The sequence below is a fragment of the Carlito syrichta genome, unplaced genomic scaffold, assembly GCF_000164805.1.
Source record: "Carlito syrichta isolate Samal-C Ts95f unplaced genomic scaffold, Tarsius_syrichta-2.0.1 Scaffold95963, whole genome shotgun sequence".
Classification (NCBI taxonomy): domain Eukaryota; kingdom Metazoa; phylum Chordata; class Mammalia; order Primates; family Tarsiidae; genus Carlito; species Carlito syrichta.
In genome coordinates, this window is record NW_007040059.1 from 27,924 (window position 1) to 48,023 (window position 20,100).

The 20,100-nt window shown below is 42.5% G+C and overlaps 1 protein-coding gene across 2 annotated transcripts in view; it reads right to left on the minus strand.

Moving 5' to 3' along the window:
• Nucleotides 1–6,000: 6,000 nt before the first annotated feature.
• The window catches only part of MINOS1 (mitochondrial inner membrane organizing system 1), a 35,154-nt gene continuing 21,054 nt past the window's right edge, over nt 6,001–20,100 (minus strand). The window contains exons 2-4 of one of the 2 annotated variants that reach the window (XM_008062458.2): nt 11,280–11,327; nt 8,426–8,535; nt 6,001–6,249 (exon numbers count right to left, since the gene is read on the minus strand). In XM_008062458.2, coding sequence (XP_008060649.1) covers nt 6,235–6,249; nt 8,426–8,535; nt 11,280–11,327 — 173 coding nt within the window. In that variant the 3' untranslated portion in view covers nt 6,001–6,234. Of the gene's footprint in view, nt 6,250–8,167; nt 8,536–11,279; nt 11,328–20,100 lie in introns of those variants that run through there. The other variant, XM_021714555.1, reaches the window with a different exon arrangement.

Consider the following 20,100-nt stretch of genomic DNA (forward strand, 5'->3'; position numbering starts at 1 on the left):
CACTGCACTCCAGTCTGGGCGACAGAGTGAGACTCCAACTCAAAAAAAAAAAAAAGTACCTCCCACAATTAACTTAATTACTAAGAAAAAATAATAAATTTACATTTACAGTGGAGAAGCCAATACCACCTTAGCCAAGCACCTGAAATGACCATCATTAATAGTGGGACAAATGGACCTCAGGTGCCTCCCGATAAAATGCACTAAAGGACACATCCCCACCTCTGCCAAAATTGCAAAACCTGAATCTAATCATGAGTAAGCACCAGACAAACCCAAACTAAGAACCCGAGAAACATTCTACAAGAGAACTGACTTGTACTCTTCAAAAATGCCACGGTCAAAAAAAAGCCTGGCTGGGCAGTAGCTCACACTTGTTAATACTAGTGCTTTGGGAGGCTGAGGTGGGAGGATCGCTTGAGGTCAGGAGTTCAAGATCAGCTTGGGCAACATAGTGAAATCATCTTTACAAAAATTTAAAACATTAGCCAGATGTTGTGGCATGCGTCCATAGTCCACTTCAGCCTGGATGACAGAACAAGACCCTGTCACTAAAAAAAGAAAAAGAAGCCGGGCTCAGTGGCTCAGCCTGTAATCCCGCACCTTGGGAGGCTGAGGTGAGTGGATTGCCTGAGCCCACGGGTTTGAGACCCGCCCGGGCAACTTAGTGAGACTTCATCTCTACAATAAATCAAAAAATTAGCCGGGCGTGGTAGCACGCGCTTGTAGTTCCAGCTACTTGGAATGCTGAGGCAGAAGGATCGCTGGAGGTCGAGGCTACGATGGCCAGAAGCGGCCACTGCACTCCAGTCTGGGCGACAGAGTGAGACTCCAACTCAAAAAAAGAAAAAGAAAAAGAAAGGCTGATAAATTGTTCAGGATTAAAGAGACTCGACAACTAAATACAATTTATGATCCTGGACTGTGGGGACATAACCATGCAATATATTTGACAAATTACAAAATTTGAATATGTACTGTGGATTAGATCATGTGTCAGTGTTAGTTTCCTGATTTTAATCGTTATACTATGGCTACATAAGAGAATATAGGGCCAGGTGAGGGGGCTCACATCTGTAATCCCAGCACTTTGGGAAGCCAAGGTAGAGGATTGCTTAGGGGCAGGAGTTCAAGACCAGCCCAGAAAACAAAGTGAGGCCCTGTCTCTACAAAAAAATTAGCCAGGCATAGTGGCGTACCCCTATAGTTCCAGGCACTCAGGAGACTGAGGCAAGAGGATCATTTGAGCCCAAGTTCAAGGCTGTGGTGAGCAGTGATCATGCCACTGCACTCTAGCTTGGGCTAGAGTGAGACACTGTCTTAAAAAAAATAAAATGCTCACGGCCGCTGCAGCCTCGACCTGCTGGGCTCAGGCAATCATTCTGCTTCAGTCTTCCAAGTAGCTGGAACTACAGGCGTGCACCACTAAGCCCAGCTAATTTTTTATTTATTGTAGAGATGAGGTCTCGCCAAGTTGCCCAGGCTTGTCTCAAACCCCTGGTCTCAGGCAATCCTCTCGCCTCGGCCTCCCAAATTGCTGGGATTACCAGCTTGAGCCATTGCACCCGGCCTTCTCGTATTATTTTCACATTTTTTTTTGTCAGTGTAAAATTATATCAGAATCAAGTTATAAAAAGCTTAACCCCATAAAAGTAAAATAGAAAGGTAACAGATATTACCAGTATACACTATTAAAAGGGTTTTCTTTCTGTGCCTAGTGATAGGTGCATTTTACTGCTTATAAATTGTGTCAAAAATAAATCTACTTGAAAAGTGTATAGTTCTTAAGATGAACAGGCCAATAAAATATCATGCTTTGTTACATTTGCAAGGATTTAACAAAACACTGACCTGATACTCTGATTAACAATTGTTTCTGATTAATAAACATAGACATTTAAAAAAAAACAAATACAGCTGCTTTCAAATCTGATCAACTCATTCTTACCAACTTAAACTCCATTTCAACTAGTTTAAGTGTGTCAAAGCAGGGTTAAACTGGATCAAACCACTTTGAAATGACCGTTCCCAGTTTAAAGCCTTTGACTAGCATAGAGAGTAGAGAAGAGTCTGGGTTCTGAAATCAGATTCAAATCCTACCTGCATCCCCTGTCACCTGCTTGCCCCTGGGCAAGCTAATTTATCCTTCCAAAGTCTGTTTCTTCATCTATAAAACGAGGATAATAGTACTTCTATCATAGGATTGTTGTAAAAATTATGCATCATGATATACATTCTGCCTGACTCAAACTGGCTAGGCCAGGAATAGAGAAAGATGCTTGATTGACAGTTGATAATGAGCTTTTTTTTCTAGCCCCAATTTCTTCCCTATTAAATATCACCTGCCCACACCTTCTTCAAGAATCTTGACGTCTCCTTCCCCCACATACACCTTCTGGCTCTGAACTCCTTAGGTGAGGATCAGACAATTGAAACCAATTATCCTGAATGCAAATACTCTGAGACAGTCATGTCCCCTACCAACTGGAAGCTCCTTGAGGATTTCTCAGGTTCCCCTGCTATTTCTTCAATGTCTTTTTCCTTCTTTCCCACTAGCCTAGCTCTGAGACCATGGGCTCAGTAAATAACTCTGCTTTTTTTAAAAACAGGGTGAGGTTCCAGAAGGAGAGAAACCAGTGGCCTTACTCTTATGTATCTTAATGAAGTCGAATGAAAATAAATGACACCGATACTTATGACGATACAGTTTCCCAACCATTTTTAGGTTCTTATGACCAGGAATACACTTGAGACACTCATTCTTTCCTTCAGATCTTGTTGATTTTGCCCCTAACAGCCAATTCCTTGAGCCCAAGGATTATGTCCCCTTTCAGTTCTGGAACCTGACTACCTACCATTAATACCAGGCACTTGATTTTGATTCAAACAACAATCTCTTTTTAAACATCTGATAAGCACATATATTGGGTCCTCAAAGTCTAAAGGGTAAGAATTATTTTTCACCCTTTACACGAGGCAACTGAAGTTTGAAGAGGCCAAGGAACCTCCGTGGTCACATGGCAAGTAGGTGGTAGAATGGGACCTGGGATCCAGGTCCCCTGATGCCACATCCTACGATCTTCCTGCTCCCCAGTCCTGCCTCTTGCTTGGTTCTTGCCTGACCTCTTCCTTTGAGACACTTGACCGCAGGAAGTTATCACTGATTCTCATGCCTGTTCCACGAGTGGCCATTCACTGAACATAGGATGCCTCCCCTGCTCCTGCCCAAGGCTGTGTTTACCCTGACACCACCCCACGGTGTCTGAGGGGAAGTGTGCTTGCAGCACACTTATAGAAAAAAGTAGTGATAGCTTCCAGATGAGCTTATTATTCTAAATTTAACATTCCTTTTGGTACTTAGAATTTCCACTTTCTCCCTTCCACCCCGTTTGCACTTATGTAATTAGAATGCATGCAACAGGAAACCATTTGTGTCTCAGGACCATTTAGGCTGAAGGCTATCCCAGTCCCATAGAGTAACATCCTTGTGGAAATACTTTGCAGAGTTTATTTGGACAGGTTCAAAAATAGTCCTTCAACAATACAATCAGATTGAACCGCGACAAGTTAAATGCAATTATGGCTTGGTTACACTTTTTAAAAAAATGTAAGCAGTGAGGTTTGGGAAAACTAAAAGCAAAACGGCATGGTCATCTCCATTCCCAGCCCCTGCATTTCCTACAAGCAGTACTTCATGACTATATCTTTGGCTCTTTTGAAATGGACGAGAGGATGACACTCACTAAAGGAGACAGCTCAGCAGAGTGTGTTGAGGCCTTTTCTCAGAACAAAGGCATACTTCTGCATAAGGCAAATGCAGCCTGAGGAAGGCTCCCCTAGTGGGTACTTGGAATGCCAAAGTCATTCACCTAAATGAGTTCAAAATACATATTGTTCTGGGCCAAATTATACAGTGTCAAGCTCAGACTGTATGTATTTATATATGTTGGCAAAGCAGGCCACTCTTGGGGCGCCACAGCTTTATCCTAGTATTCCGTGCCCAGCTGGGTTCCCATACTCTCTCCCAAACCCATGAATTTCCTCGTATTTGGTTCCAGAAAAGCAGAGAAGCAGCACAAAGTTGCACAAGCCCACCAGGAAACAGGGCCCTGGAGGACTTGAATTTCTAAGGAAACTTAAGAGGATAGAAAGTGTGTCTTTGCCAACAAGCTGGGACTTTCTGAAGGTTGATTTGAGGCAGGGGCAGGGAGTGGGGACAAGATCAAGCGTGTACTTCGGGCCAGCCTCTGCTAAGGGCGACAGGCAGGAATACAAAGCACTCTGAAATGAAAGCAAACAGCCAGTCCCTTAGCTGGCCTTTGCCCAGAACTCTTCCCTCCCAGAGCTGACCAGTTTCTCAAAGCACGTAAGTGGTGCTTCGAAGGTACCAGACAAAGGGATCTTTCCCAATACATGCCTAACACCTAACAACTGATGAGTTAGGGAGGTTTGATTCCGACGTCCCGTTCCACTCCATAATTTTCTGACACGCCTGTCGAATTTGTGGGCACATTGTGTTTTCTGTCTGTTTTTTTTGGAAGGGGACCTGCTTATTCTTCTCGCTGCCTGAATGAAGATAGAACAACGATGGAAAGACTAGGGGAGGAAACACTAACTTCTAAAACAAACACAGAAGACAAGTGGACGAGAGCTACCACAGCACGGACAGGTATCTCGAGGCACTAGCATAGAAGGCATGGTACGGCTCAGAATCTTTCTCTTTTCAATACACAGGTTGCCTTGATGGCGGAATGAAGGTGGTCAAGCGAAAGGCAGCCAAGGGCAAGGTCAGCCATGGCCTTGACATCCAGTCCTGGGCTTGGCCCATCTTTGGGCTTTACGTGGTCCAAAGACATAGCAAGCTGGAAGGGCAAAGGAGTCTGGACAGCCTGCAAGGCAGGGCCTCCTCACCCTTCTGGGAAGAGGGAATGGAGGACTTGGGAAGGATCTGCTACCCTGAATCGACTCATCACAGCTTTCGGAAGAGCTCAGGCCTAGCCCTAGTTCCAGAATTGGGCTGAGACAGGAGTCCTGCCCCGGGCGCCCAGCCTCATCACTGCAGCTCCTCCCTGCCCCTGCACACTCAGGTTGTCCTGAGTGACTTGCAGGTTCCCAGCTGTAGGACACATTTCCAGGATTCTGAGTCGTCAAGGGAGCTGCCTGCCTTGTCCTCCTGCCTGGTCTACCTGAAACACCCCATCAACTTCAAGTCATCCTAAGGAGACCTGATTGCTCCTTCTCCATTGTTTGCACTGCATTTTGTCTACACCCTCCTCCCTGTGAATTCTCTTTCGGAGTTGTAGGCAGTTGCAGGTCTCTTTCCATCAGACTCTAAGTTTCTCGAAGCAGGGGTATCTTTTTATCCATTTTTCCCTGCTGCCTACACAGTGCCTAGCTCAGAGCAGATGTTCAATCAACACTCACAGGATAAGGGGGCAGGTGGGATCAAGCTCTGCCCACCTTAATTTTATTATAAAGAAAAATAAGATAAGAAAGCCCAAGCTTTGTGTTTCGGTATGTTTTCTGAAGAAATTTCTAAAATACTATTTTGCATCCCGCCTACCTGGTTCATGTGAAACCAACCACAGGAACAAACTCAAGCCTCAGCTGCTACATGAAAATCCATCCCACACAGGGCCTTCCACACCAGGGCTGAGGTTTGGGCCACGTCAAGCTCCAGGAAGCTGTAGTGGAGCAGGCCACCCACTGGTTTCATCCCATCACCCTGCCAGGTCCACAGGTGGGCACGCACAGAGCCACTACGGCAAGGACAGGTCCCTCGGGATGCTGGTCCTCTTCATCAGACCACACAATAGCCATCTTCAGCCTCCGATGGACACGGTGGAAGCAGTTCTGGAAACTCCATGTTGGGGCAAGCGGGGAAGAACGCACAGCACCAAGGTTCGGGCTCTCAGAGCGGCTGTGGCCAGGGTTCCAGCTGCTGTTCACACACAGTCCTCATGCTCAGACGCCAAAGGCAGAGAAACAGAGGCCATGCAATGGGCTTCCGATTTGTGTTTATTTCTTTTAAGACCACCTCCTTACAATTTCCAGAGAGAAAATACAAAACAAGAAACAGACTTGGTTTCAAATACATAAACAGTGTGCTGGAGTTGAAAGCGTACTGATAACATTGTTACAGAAGAATGGCAGCTCACTCCAGGGCACTTCAGTATTCCTGAGGAATAAACATGGTTTCTCTTTTCCTCCCACTGGGATGTTCTCAGGTGAAAGTCACTGCTCCTGCTCCTGTAAAGCCAGGACACTCAGGTTAGAACCGTGGGTGGCACGTTAGCAGCCCTTTCTAATTGCCCCAACAGGGCAGACTCAAAGAACCAATGAGGTCAAACACTGTCCTCACTGCTTGCGTTCAAACTGTCTCACCAGAGGACTATGTACCCCACTCAGGTTCCTAAGAGTGGCCTCCAACCTTAGAGGGAAGTGAGCAGGAAAGAAGTGGGCCAGGCCACAAGCACTGCCTGAGGGCTACTCCCATAGCTGTCTACAGGATCACAGGGGGAATGGGAAGGGCATGGTGCTAATCACTCGCGAATCTCTGATCTTTGGCAAGTTTCTCAACCCCAGCAAAATTCTGTTCCTCATCTGCTGAATGAGGTAACGACACCTCTCTCACAAATCCTCTGGCAGGTCCAGAGGGAAAGCAGCCAGGAAGGTCCACGGGACACACCAGGCCCTCAACCAGCAGCTCTCATAGCGTGACTCTTATAGTGTGACTATGTGGAACAAGTCCACTCTGGGATTCTGCTCCGCTTTTCAGAGAGGGGGGATGACACATCGAGGCACAGACTCAAGTTCAGATACAGTTACAAGGCCACTTTGGAGCAGTACACACCAGACTGTAAAAAATGTAACAATATTTTCCATAGCAACTCCCAGTCATTAAATATATAATATGCATCTAATCACCCCAGCTATTATCCCTGACAACTCAGTTGGAACAACAGAAACATTTCAAACAATTAACAGACCTGGGAGCTCTTCACTCTGCTTCTTTCTGTTTTCCCTCACACTCTGCTCTGGTGCCAGGCAAGTGAGGAGCTGGGGAGTGGGACAAGCGGCCCGTCATTGGCCTCTTCTGCATTGTCCCTCTGGTGACCTCACTCTTGCTCTGGCACAGAGATGGGTAAGTCTGCTCTCCCTGCCCCCATTCTCTCCCCAGCACACACGGGTTGGCTGTGGACAGGCGGCAGAGTGTGAGCAGGTTCTAAAGTGGCCATGGTGGGACACTGCTACTCAGGTCTGGTGGCTATTTGTACCATGTTCCGTACACCTGGCTATTACGGTGGGACAGTGGACAAGTCAGTCACCTGGTCTTGGTTGGCCTCACCTGTAATAACCAATGTTTCTATTTACATAAGACCTCACAGCTTAAAATTATTTTCACATTTAAACTTCACAACAACCCTATAGGTAGAAATTATCACCCTCATTTTGTGGATGGAAAACAGAAGCCCAGGAGTGAAAGGACTGAAGATCACACAGAAAGCAGGTGACGGGCATGCACCCAGACCGCCTCACTTCTGTGCTCCCTCCGCTAACCTCAGCTACTCATTCACAGGGATTCCAGGTCCAGGTAGCCTGGAAAGCAGAGGATTCTGTGAGTGCGGGAAATGTGAAACACTCCACTGAAGGGTGTACTGCCATAAGGGTTATGCCGAGTAAGCCTGAGACCATGAGCACTCACCTCTGACACAATCAAGAGTTTACTTCGTTTACTCATTTTACATTTATTTCAGTGCCTACTTTGTTTCAGGCCCTGGGGATATAAAAGTACCACCTCTGTCCCTGAGCACCCAGCCTCTCATGATCCATCACTTGACCCCATGGTCACCAATCATCTAAAGCAAGGAAAAGGAAAGGTTGCATGAAATCTTTAGGAAGCCTGCTGCCCTCTCTCCTTTTTAGGTGTATTATCTAGCTTGTTTGCAAAATTTAAAAATTCACCTGAAGACAAGGACTTCAGCAGAATCATGCAAGACTTAAGTCAAGACTATCTTCTTCAATTAAAAAGCAGAATAATGGTTGAGTCTCGCGGGTCTTTGGGCTTAGCTAAAGGACATGTGAGATGCTTACAGGGCACTCTGAGATCTAAACAGAAAGTGCTACTTACAGATAGTTAACACATCTACTTTACCACTGATGACAAATATTTAGGCGGGATTCCAATCAGCTAACATATAAGCATGTATCTGAATGCACACCTGCATCTGAAGGCCCAGGGGAGGGACTTTTAGCACCAAAGCAGTGTTGACATCACTGAAGGCCAAAGAGCAATCAGGATCTCAGTGGTGTCACAATAACATACACAGTTGATTCATTACATACACCCTAAAGAAATCTTCAGGGGCTCAGAAGGAAGCTCTTTTTCTTCTGAAAGAAAGAGAGAAATAAATTCTGTACATACTTTGACATATTTTCCATGTAGAAGATATGGAGCCTGGAAATCATGCTGACAGTTGGAGTAGGCCATTCCCAGGCCCAGGCCAGAACCAAAGGCCAGTGGCCACATTCTTCCTAGGGAGGAGAAAAAGGGAAAGCCCAATAGGTTAGAACCACTGAGAGAAGACAAAGCCCTCACTCTCCTAAATACATTTGTTCAGGGTTCAATCACTATCCAATGTTTACCATATTAATGACCATAATAAACCATACATTTTTGTCAATATTTCATCAATGGCCTCCCAAAAAGGGGAATAATTAGTAAGCTTATTCATTTAGCAAATGTATTAAGTGTGCTGCTAGATTGGAGGAAAATAAGTGGTACTTTCATAGAGCTCACATTTCTGAATAGGATATGCTCACAGCTCCAAGAATTTCTAGGACTGAATTATGAAACTTTTGGAAGGTATTTAATAGGTTTAGACAGAATGGAATACTCTCATATCTATATTTTACATAAATGTAATATGTTGTTTTAATGTATTAAGATGCAAGATTAAAAGCTACTTATAGTAGCATCCCGGAAAAAAATCAACCTATATTTTCACACTGTTTATGAAAGATTCAACACCACTGAATTTGTTAATTTGTATCTTTGATACAGAAAAGCTAAAGTTACTTTTAACATGGATGGAATTGGAGTATGGTATGTGAACAGCAAGTTAGTTTTCATTTGGTTTTCATACTAGAAACAAGTCAGTCTGATGAGATTCAAATATGTATGAACTGATATAAATAAAAAATGGTTTCTCACTTGTTTTAGTCAACCCCTGAATTATTACAGTTTAGGGGTAGAATTTATGTATTTAAAAGGTTCCATTGAGCTCTCCAAGTCTGAAGGACAGCTAATAGTTACCCAAATTAACAGAGTCTATCTATAAACTCAAACATTAAGTGGAAATTCAAATGTATTACAGTGGGGAATAAAGATCTTGAAATAAACATGTCTTAAATATTTATTTATAGCCAGGCTCGGTGGCTCAGCCTGTAATCCCAGCACTTTGGGAGGCCAAGGTGAGTGGATTGCCTGAGCCCACGGGTTTGAGACCCGCCTGGGCAACTTGGCGAGACCTCATCTCTACAAAAAAATCAAAAAATTAGCCGGGCGTGGTAGCGCGCGCCTGTAGTTCCAGCTCCTTGGAAGGCTGAGGTGGAAGGATCGCCAGAGCCCAGCAGGTCAAGGCTGCGGTGGCCAGGAGTGGCCACTGCACTCCAGTCTGGGTGAAAGAGTGAGACTCCAACTCGGAAAAAAAAGAAAAAAAGAAAAAGAAAATTTATTTACTGGTTATTCTGAGTGAATGTTGTCATGGTTCTAGCTTTTTATGACTACCTCTAATATGTATTCTTATTTTTTATTGCTTTTATAGGTCTGAATGTATCTTTTTTCATGTCATATAATATAAAGGCATTTAAAAGATCATTATCTTTTAATCTGTTTTAGAGACACTTATTGTTTAGCATATACTTTTGGAAAAATTAATTTTAAAAAAACAGGCCAGGTGTGGTGCTCACACCTATAATCCCAACACTTTGGGAGACTGAGGTGAGAGGACTGCCTAAGCTCACGTCTCCACAATAAATAAAAAACATAGCCAGGTGTGGTGGTATGTGCCTGTAGTTCCAGCTATTTGGAAGACTGAGGTGGAAGGATCACCTGAGCCCAGCAGGTCAAGGCTGCAGTGGCCATGAGCATGCCACTGCGCTCCAGCCTGAGACTCCAACTCAAAAAAAAAAAAAAACCTAAAAAAACCCTGAAAACAGTAGACACAGTTGAATCCTTTGATTTTTCTTTTCTTTTCTTTTTTTTTTTGAGTTGGAGTCTCACTCTGTTATCCAAACTGGAGTGCAGTGGCCGCTCCCGGCCACCGCAGCCACGACCTGCTGGGCTCCAGCGATCCTTCCACCTCAGCCTTCCAAGTAGCTGGAACTGCAGGCATGCACTACCATGCCCAGCTAATTTTTGACTTGTAGAGATGAGGTCTCATCAAGTTGCCCAGGTGGGTCTCGAACCCGCGGGCTCCAGCAATCCACTCACCTCGGTCTCCCAAAGTGCTGGGATTACAGGCTGAGCCACCGAGCCCGGCCTCCTTTGACTTTTCAATCAGCTCTAATCATCTGCCCAGTTTAATTTCTTAAGTTTATCAGAAGTAATAAGATCCTTTCAATGAGGTGTGTGAATTCTAAAAATATCTAAAAATTCCACCAATCTTTACATCCTTTGATTCTTTGATTACAATAAGTCATGGAGTTTACTTAAACAATCTGTAAATGATCATTTCACATCAGCACGATGAGTTTAATTATGGTTCTCTAGTTACATACGTCCCACCAGTTCTTCAGGGAAAGAGGTCAAAGTTACCCCTTTGGCTCCTGTTCAATATCCAAACTTCAGAAGTTCTTCCAGGATGAAGGACATTGCCTGCCCTTTGCTTAGGAGAACTTCTGACCAAAAAGTATGTGTATTTCTGGTCTACTTGTTTTTACTACCAGCAGGACTCTCATTTTCAAATTCCTCTAGAAAAAATTATAATTAATTAGAAATATGTGAACATGTAGACTTGGTCAGATCACTGGCATCAAGTACAGGCTTTTGCAGTGCTATCATATTTAGGATACCAGACACCCTGCTGCAGTGCCCAGGGGCATTCTGGAGATGCCCAATCCATTTTGATCTCGTTCAAGTCCACATTCTTTGTCTATCCCATTTTACAATGGCCCACCGAACCCCAGAAATGGATGGGTTGGCAGTCATCTTGCTGTGTCTTCCAGAAGTGTCCACTATGACACTGTGTTGAAAAAGGAGTAAGAGTCACACTTACTTTTAAAGAAGGTAAGTGAGAAAACAATTCCTAATCCAAAACCCGTACCTACAAAGAGAAAAAAGATGTTAATTCTCATAATAATAACTTGACAAACACAACATTAACACTTCACAAATGTAAACAGCATAAAACAGGCTATTTTTTCATAATTTGGTATAGAGCTGATTTTTTTCATTTCTAACCTACCTGCTTTCTCTCTTTTTTAGTTGTTAATTTATATTTTTAATGTTATATAGACGGGGTCTCACTATTTTGCTCAGGCTGGTCTTGAACTCCCAGCCTCAAGTGATCCCAAAGTGCTGGAATTACAAGCATGAACCACTGTACCCAGCTTCATATCTAACCTTCTTTCTTCCTGCCAGAAGCTTTATAGATGCCTTTGGTCCCTCTACCCTACAACAGGAAATAAAATTTTATTCCCTATCTGTCTAGACAAGTGTGGGATGCAGGGCAGGGGCAGGGAACGAGCCAAGAGACTGTTCTGAAGTCGACCCCCTCCATGCTGCTGGCGAGGACTTCTGGAACCCGAGGCCCTCCTGCCCACACCTTGCCAATAGGAAGCCCCCTTGTCATGTCAGCATTTTGAGTGATGGCTACGGTTTGAGGAGAGTGAAAAGCAGAGATCCAGAACAATTTCTACAGGCTTCACTGTCACACAGGTAGGTGGGAGACGCACACCCCAAGAGCTTCAGAGTGGAGACTCATCTCATTTTACTCATAAAACATTTAACTGCCTTCTTTCAAAATAAAGGACAAATGCAAGCCAATTTTAGTGAACTGGTAGAAAAAAATTAAATATCTAATTTTAAAGCAAATTTCACAGGAATCTAAGTTAGGAAAAAAGCAAAGTTCTGTTAAAAAAAAAAAATTCCAGGGTGTGGGTGGGGACACAACATCAATAAACGGTACCTGATCTCAAACCAGGCAAAGTGAGTACCAAAAGGAGGCCTAAATATTACCTGTACATTGTCCACTTGTATACCTAATCTTGAATTGTACCCCACATCTTTAAAAAAATAAAAATAAAAAATCCTCATTCTTATCAGTATTTCTCAAACTTTGGGTCACCCAGTGTCACCATCACAATTTCTGCTAAATCTACACATCATCTATACTATTATTTACTTAATCATTTTCTGTTAAAAAAATTAGTACATTTAGTAAATTTAGCCTCAACTTAAATAATATTGGTGTAATCATAGATTTGAGCATTTAACTATTTTTTTTTTACAAAGTATATTTAAAATATTTGTCTGTGGTACCACTTTTAAAAAAAAAAATTACATCCATACTGTAGTGATATGTGTCATAAACTTTGAGTTAAAACTACTCCTCTGTTATTTAAAAAAAAACAAAACAGTTATACACACCAAGGAAGAGGGTCAAGATCCAATTATTTTTAAAATGTTCAAGTCGGGCTCGGTGGCTCAGCCTGTAATCCCACGCCTTTGGGAGGCTGAGGTGAGTGGATTGCCTGAGCCCACGGGTTCGAGACCTGCCTGGGCAACTTGGCGAGACCTCGTCTCTACAATAAATCAAAAATCAGCCGGGCACGGTAGCGCACGCCTGTAGTTCCAGCTACTTGGAAGGCTGAGGCGGAAGGATCGCCAGAGCCCAGCAGGTGGAGATTGAGGTGGCCAGGAGCAGCTACTGCACTCCAGTCTGGGCGACAGAGTGAGACTCCAACTCAAAAAAATAAAAATTAAATAAATAAATAAAAATGTTCAGGCTTGACAGACAATGATTTTCAAAGGCCTTTCAGAGTCTTCTGATGCTCTTCGCTGAATGTCTGCTCCATGGTGCAACAAAGTCCCTGACCAAACTCTTTACAATTAAGCACCATGCGAAAGTCCCATTTCTAACTTGCCTTAATAGTTCTCAAATTGGTGCTGTTGAAATTCCAAGAATTTCTTCTCTAAGCATGATTTCAGACTGTGCAGTGTGAAAGTTCAAAGTACTCCTCAGTCAACCAAGGTGACCTTTCTGCTCCAAACACAGAAAACATCATGAACAAGCTAAGTTACATCTTTTGTGACCCCTGAAATTCTTGTTGTACCTATGCACAACCCAGTGGGTACTGGCTTAAAGAGCGTAGTTATGCTATTTACATAGAAAGATCTCTGACCATGCTCTCCATCACATACATGCGGCCATGATGTGTGTTTCACACATACATACCACTGTGTCCAACTTTAAAATTCAATGTCTGAGACTTACGTCATCCCAATTTCCATATAATTTAATAAAATGGTAGAAAACTAGTCAGTTCACATACCATAATCAAGGTACACATGATGAAAAGGTAAAGAAATAACATTTGAGTATTACCCACAAGTGCTCAACATTCTCTTTTAAATGAAACAATAACTTGATATGGTATTACCGCCATTTTTCCAGATGCAGAAAATAACTTACCAAGGACACTCTGTTTAGTTAGTTGAAGCACAGTGAACGGACTCGAGCCTGCCAGACTCCAATGTCACTGTTCCTACTATATCCAGACACTGGATTCCCCTACAATTTCTGCCCTTAAACAATCACTACCACCTCCCAAGAGTAATTGGAGTGTCAAGATTTCTACTGCCAGTGAAGTCAGATACAGTCAAAAAACAGATTTGTGCTCATGCAACAGCCGAGAACACTACGCACACAGGGTGGTAACAAGCCTACACAACGCCCAAAAGGCTTGTTCAGATTCATTCCCAGACTAATTCTACCGTACAAGTCACAGACACAAAAACTCTACCTGGTAGGCATGATTCAAGAATCTCAGAGACATGGAAGCCATTGATATTGATACTCTTTGGCAAGAATGTGCTGTTGCTTGGTTTCTAAAATGGCACAGGGTTCAATTTCAAGGCGACTTGCCTCACCCCTTGCAGCTGGAAGATGAGTAAGACAGCACATTGGTACTAGAAAATGAGGTAAAGGATTTGGACTGGCTTCCAGATCCCAAGCCAGGCAACGGGATGGGGAGGTAGGCCAGTAAAAACATAATGGCTTACAATCAGAGCTTTTGCTCGTCTCCATCTGGAGGCAATTTTTTGGCAAAGAAATCAAAAGCCCAAAAGGAAAATATTTCAGCATTTTTCTTGTCCCTCTGACTCCATGCCTGTCTCCTCTATTTTCCCCCAAGGAAAGAAAGCTCTCTGATGCTCAACTTTTCCTAGCAGTAGACCAAGAAGGATGCCAAGTCCATTGCTACCAGCATAGCTCATCAAAAAGACGAGAAATGCTTCAACATCAATCAATTTGGAGCAGAAAATCTCAATCTCTAGAATTCAGATATATGCCCAAACAATCAGTGTTGCTCTTATTCCAGGCATTTATCTGCAAGTATAAAAAAGAGATCAAAATCACAGTTCAGGCCAGCCAAAGAGAGTTATCAAGGAATGTGCTCTATGATCTTAGTTAAATCGGGCTACTATAATCTTCAATTCTTAAGGGTGAGTTTTTCCCCTCAGTGTCTATATTTTTAAGACATAGTAACAAGACCATTCTCTTCAGAAAAGATAATTCAGAAAATAATCTTTAACTGCAATGTTTTACTTAAAGTTAGCTATCTTGGCTATTTAAGAGATAAACAATGGTGGAACTGCTGATGAGTTTTACAGATTCAAGTTCTCACATGCTCAATTCTCTTTTAAAAGGCAACATGTTGCTTCAAAGTCCCACCTGATCAGGGGACACCAAATCTGCAGCTGTTTCCACTAAAGACTGGCACCTCTAGGCCAGGTTTAAACTTCAGAACAATAAAACATGAAAGGTATGTCTTACAATAAAAACAAACCAACACAGAATAGAGAAGAGTTTCTCTGCCTTTGGCCACTTTTATTTGTTGTGGCATGACAAGCTCTTTTGGAGGAAAAAAGCCAAAGGAAAAAGTACAAAGCATTTTTCACCTTCCCTGGAAGCAAATATTTAACTATGAATACAGTTTATATAACTTTGCCTCCCCTAACTCAAGCCTGTTCTCAAAAGTCCATGCTGTCTGAAATGACAAATGACGCTAAAGTGAAGAAATGCCTGATTATAGGTACACATCTTCCTTATAGCAAAGTCCAGTTATGGGAGGTGGGGATGGGGGAGGTGAGAAGGGTCAAAAAACCACAACAGAGGAGTCTTATGGAATTGACATTAGGCACAGAATCCACGCTCTGAAACCATTTCTTTTGGAGAGGAAAAAGAATTGGCACATAATCTTTCAAAAAGAAATTACTTCAAATCAATCTAACCATGCAATTTAATGCATGCTTAGTGCTCAAAAGGACATCATAAAACTGGCTGGTAGAAAAACACATTTTTAGGAAGGAGCAATTCCTCAACAGTTAACCTGATACTACTTTAATAACAAAAAGCACAGAACTCTATTACCACCAACTTGTAAATAGCATATTGCCTTAACTCATGCCTAGGTGGATTTCACAACACATTTAAAAGCATAACAACCAACAGAGGTACACTAGTGTACACCTTAAGCCACCTTTTGGTAAGGGGGGAAATAATGTTGATGGCCACTAGCTATGAACAATTCCTAGTTATTCAATGCAACCTTATTTTACATTGAGAAATCTTTGCTCCTACCATGACACCAATCATGAAGCTCTATTACTTCACTGCAAATAAGAAGAAGCAAATGTAATGTAAAAGGCTATATAATCTGGCTGTAGTCTTGGGGTATAAATGTATATTGGATGTTAGTCCCCAAACAGAACAAGCTGGAGCAATACGTGCTCCTGTGGAATCAACTTTGCAAAAGTTGCAATTGTCAATGGACATTCAATGAAGGAAGAACAACTCATTCTTTAGAGAGGAACAGAAAAAAAAAATCATGCAGAAATTCACCTTGAAACACTTCTATTAAAGACTATAGGTGGGGGGAAGATGGTAGATTCATTTATCAATAATTTACTATATGACAATTACTAAGACTTCACTCCAGCTTACATTTAACATTTTAAACAAAGCCCCTCTACTCATAAGCCTAAGGCAAAGTTATCAGCACTAAATTTTAATCTACATCTAAAATGGCAAAGCAACTTCATTTTATCCCATATAACTTATATCAAGATGCATGAGCAAAAACTTAAGTACCATATTCAACCAGCAGTTTATGAATATGAGAAGCTACAGGAATTACTGGTCTTAAAGTCTTTAAGATTCTTGAAGTTTTGTGCCAAACAACTTCGTCATTCTTACATGTCTGAAAGAAAAAACATGACTTCCAAAAAAATGAAAGAAGTACTCTCCTGCTGAGTCGGGCAGCCAGGGCACTGATGCTGGAGCAAGACAGGTGCGTCCAAACCACTGCTCCAGCACCCAGCAGCCAGTTCTCTGACCTCAGGTCAGCCACTCACCCTCACCCAGTCTCAGCGTGCACACCATCAAGTGAAAACAGGGTTGCAGTACCAGGAAAAGGGCAAGTCTCTAGTCATATCTAACACAGAGTTCAATAAGTGGTAGTAAGTTCTCCTGATGAAACCCAAAAGATGTCAAACGTGTAATATAACAGTCAATCCTCAGTTAAAATACAAGTCACTGACTTGTACAGGATCACAATGTTGGTGAGTACAGCTGAAAATCAAAACTTGTTTTTTCCTACCCTTTGCCTAGTTAACTATATTCCACTGGCACTAGTGATTGCATATGAATACATCAGGTTTTGATATATTTCCTTTAAATAGGAGACTTCCTGCAGACTTACTGCTGAAGTCAACCGTTTTGCTTTAAAATGTAATAAAGACTTTCCTAGAGTTGTCTTATGTTGAATAGGTCTATATTTATGCTTTGAACATAAATTAATATCAAGCTGACCAATAACAGGTATGCTTTCCTGTTCAACCATGTTTCTATCAACACTATTACAATCATCAAATATATGTGTTATGACAGAACAAACAAGAATGTGCTTTTATAGAAAAGTACCCTTGGGACTGAATTTAGTGAGAATTACATTTCCAAGACACATTCCTGATTTATGAAAGATGCTCAGGGCCCAATTAATAAGGGAAAAAAATAGTTTTAAGTAGCTTCAAGCTATTTTACTTAATCCTCTGAGGCAAAGACAGATTGTCCCAGGTGTCCATGTAAATGCCAAGTCACGTGAATTAACCAAGAAAGTATGCCAGACCCAAGACCCAAAGATGGTAAATTTAGACTGTGCTAATCAGCTTCTCAAAAGTCAATATTACTGGAGGGCACATAGGAAACAGACTAAGAAGGTGGCTACTTGGCAAGACCTCCACTTTCCTGCGGCCATCTGGACTAGACAGAGGCTGGAGCATCGGTAGGAACTTCTCCGGTGGACATTAATCCCCAGGATTCTGATCAAAACAAGCAAACCAGTCAGCAGAAATGAGATATGGAAAGCAAATATGGGGTCATTACTGGGGCATCCTGCTTTAAGGAAAGTCAAACTCAAAAAAGGGTCTTTTTAAATGAGCAGCACACAGTTCAACTTTCAGAATCCTGACAGCCATACAACTTTCAAGAATGCATAAAATAAGAAACACAGTTATAGACACAATGAAATAGCATTAGTTAATTCACATGTGGGTAGAGTATGTAGAAAAATGAGAAGAAGCTCTGAAAATTAATTGTTAAAAGGAGACTAGGAAAAGCAATACAGAATTAAGTTTAGAAAAACACAGTAAAAGACACATTATGTTTATAGGAGGGCGCCTTGGAGGAACTAACACTGATAGAGTGCAAGGCACTGTACCGCCTTTGAGGTTTATTATGAGCCCATCTTACAGAAGAGCAAACCATTTAAAGGAGTTAAGCAACTTACCCAAGAACACACAACTAAAAAAGCAGAGTTCAAACCTAGGTTATCTGACTCCAAAATCATGGCTCTTTCCTACACAAAGGCAAGACCCCACAGAGATGTTCACATAGCAGCAGGGTGGACAGTCTATTGTTACACATGATAACAAAGTGTTTTTCCTGGATTTTAACACTACCCATAGGTAATTTACAACTAAGTTACTCTGCAGTCCCACAAGAAAACAACAGAAACCACAGATGTTTGACTTATCGGGAGTGGTAACAAAACTCCAAAAATATTAGGATCAATGAGAAACAGTCAACAAAGTAAGCCATGAAACACTTCCCTCTGTGCAATGGCGAGAAATACAAATGACTCCAAATGGGTGGAAGCCTATAAACTGAGGCTCAAAGGGTGTTTTCCAGCAAACTCCATTATCCCCAACATCTCCAATATCCCCAGCAACTCCTCAGCTCTACCACTAACTGGTTTCCCATCCTTGTGAAAGTAAAACCCTCTTTCAGGTCCCCTCCCACCTGGGAGCTTTTTTGTCTTCTTAATAAACTCCTGCTTTTTCACCAAAAAAAGAAAGAAAGAAAATGTAAAAATCAGGGATTAATTATACCCTGTTTACACATCATTATAGCTATTGTGTTGTTGCTTATTCATATGAGTCAAATAAAAAATTCAATGGAGAAACAACGCCAATGATTTTTGCCCTTACACACATTGCCTTGCTCGGCATTTATCAGCATATATTAAGTAGAAGGCACCAGGGAAATTTTTCTTGGAGAACATCAGTTCAAGAGAGAGTGTACTCGTTGAAAAATGGCAAGTGTTGTACAGTTATGTGGTCTTGGGGGTAAGACAGGTTAAACATGACTGTGAATACTGTTAGGTTATTTACTAGCTGTGTGTCTCAGTCCTTGGGCAGATTACAGAACTTCTCTAAGCATTTGTTTCTGCATATGGAAAAGCGGAATGCTAACAGTGCTCATCCCTGACTGGGGAAGCAGGGATGAAACAGCATATTATGTATAAAAAATGTGGAAGAACATGAATCACTGTGATCTGGTTTCTTCCCCCCAAAAAAGAATTTCAAGAACAAACCGAAAGTCCAAATACTTATGAGCACTGAAGGGCAAGAACGCTGGCTTCAACAAGGGTCAGAGATACGTAAAACAGCCTCTTCCCTGGGAGCTTATGATCAAGAAGGGATAAGAAGTCAAGTAGAGGATTGCCTGAGGCCAGGGGTTCAAAACCAGCCTGGGCAACTTGATGAGACCTTGTCTCTACAATGAATCACAAAAACTAGCCAGGCGTGGTGGCGTGTGTCTATAGTTCCAGCTACTTGGAAGGCTGAGGCAGAAGGATCACCTAAGCCCAGCAGGTTGAGGCTGCGATAGCTGTGAGCGTGCCACTGCACTCCAGCCTGGGCGCCAAGAGTGAGACTCCAACTAAAAAAAAAAAGGCAAGTACCCGGAAAACAGACCAAAAGCGAAGTCTCAGCTCCATGAGAGAGGGTCAGTGCTCTGCAGGTCCTGAGGAGAGGGCGAGAACACATCTGTCTGCAAAGAATTTTATTAAAGACTGCAGAAAGTAGCATTTGAGTTGTCTCAGAGGAAGAGTAGATATTTAACAGCCAGAGTTTGGGTGGGGAGCATAAGAATGGCTACACCCCGTGGCAGAGAAGCAGGATTATGCTGGTAAACGAGGAATGGCCCGATCTGGGGGTATGCAGTGGGGGAAGACTGTCAAGGAAAAAACTGAGAACTTCTACCTGGATAACTATAAAGCCATGGATGAAGGTCTAGTGTGGCGGCTCATGCCTGTAACCCCAACACTTTGGGAGGCAGAGGCAGGAAGATCGTTTGAGCCCAGGAGTTTGAGACCAGCCTGAGCAACATAATGAGATCTCATCTCTAGAAAAAAATTTTTTAAAAATTAGCCAGAGGCTGGGCTCGGTGGCTCAGCCTATAATCCTGCGCCTTGGGAGGCTGAGGTGAGTGAATTGCCTGAGCCCGCGGGTTCGAGATCCACCTGGGCAACTTG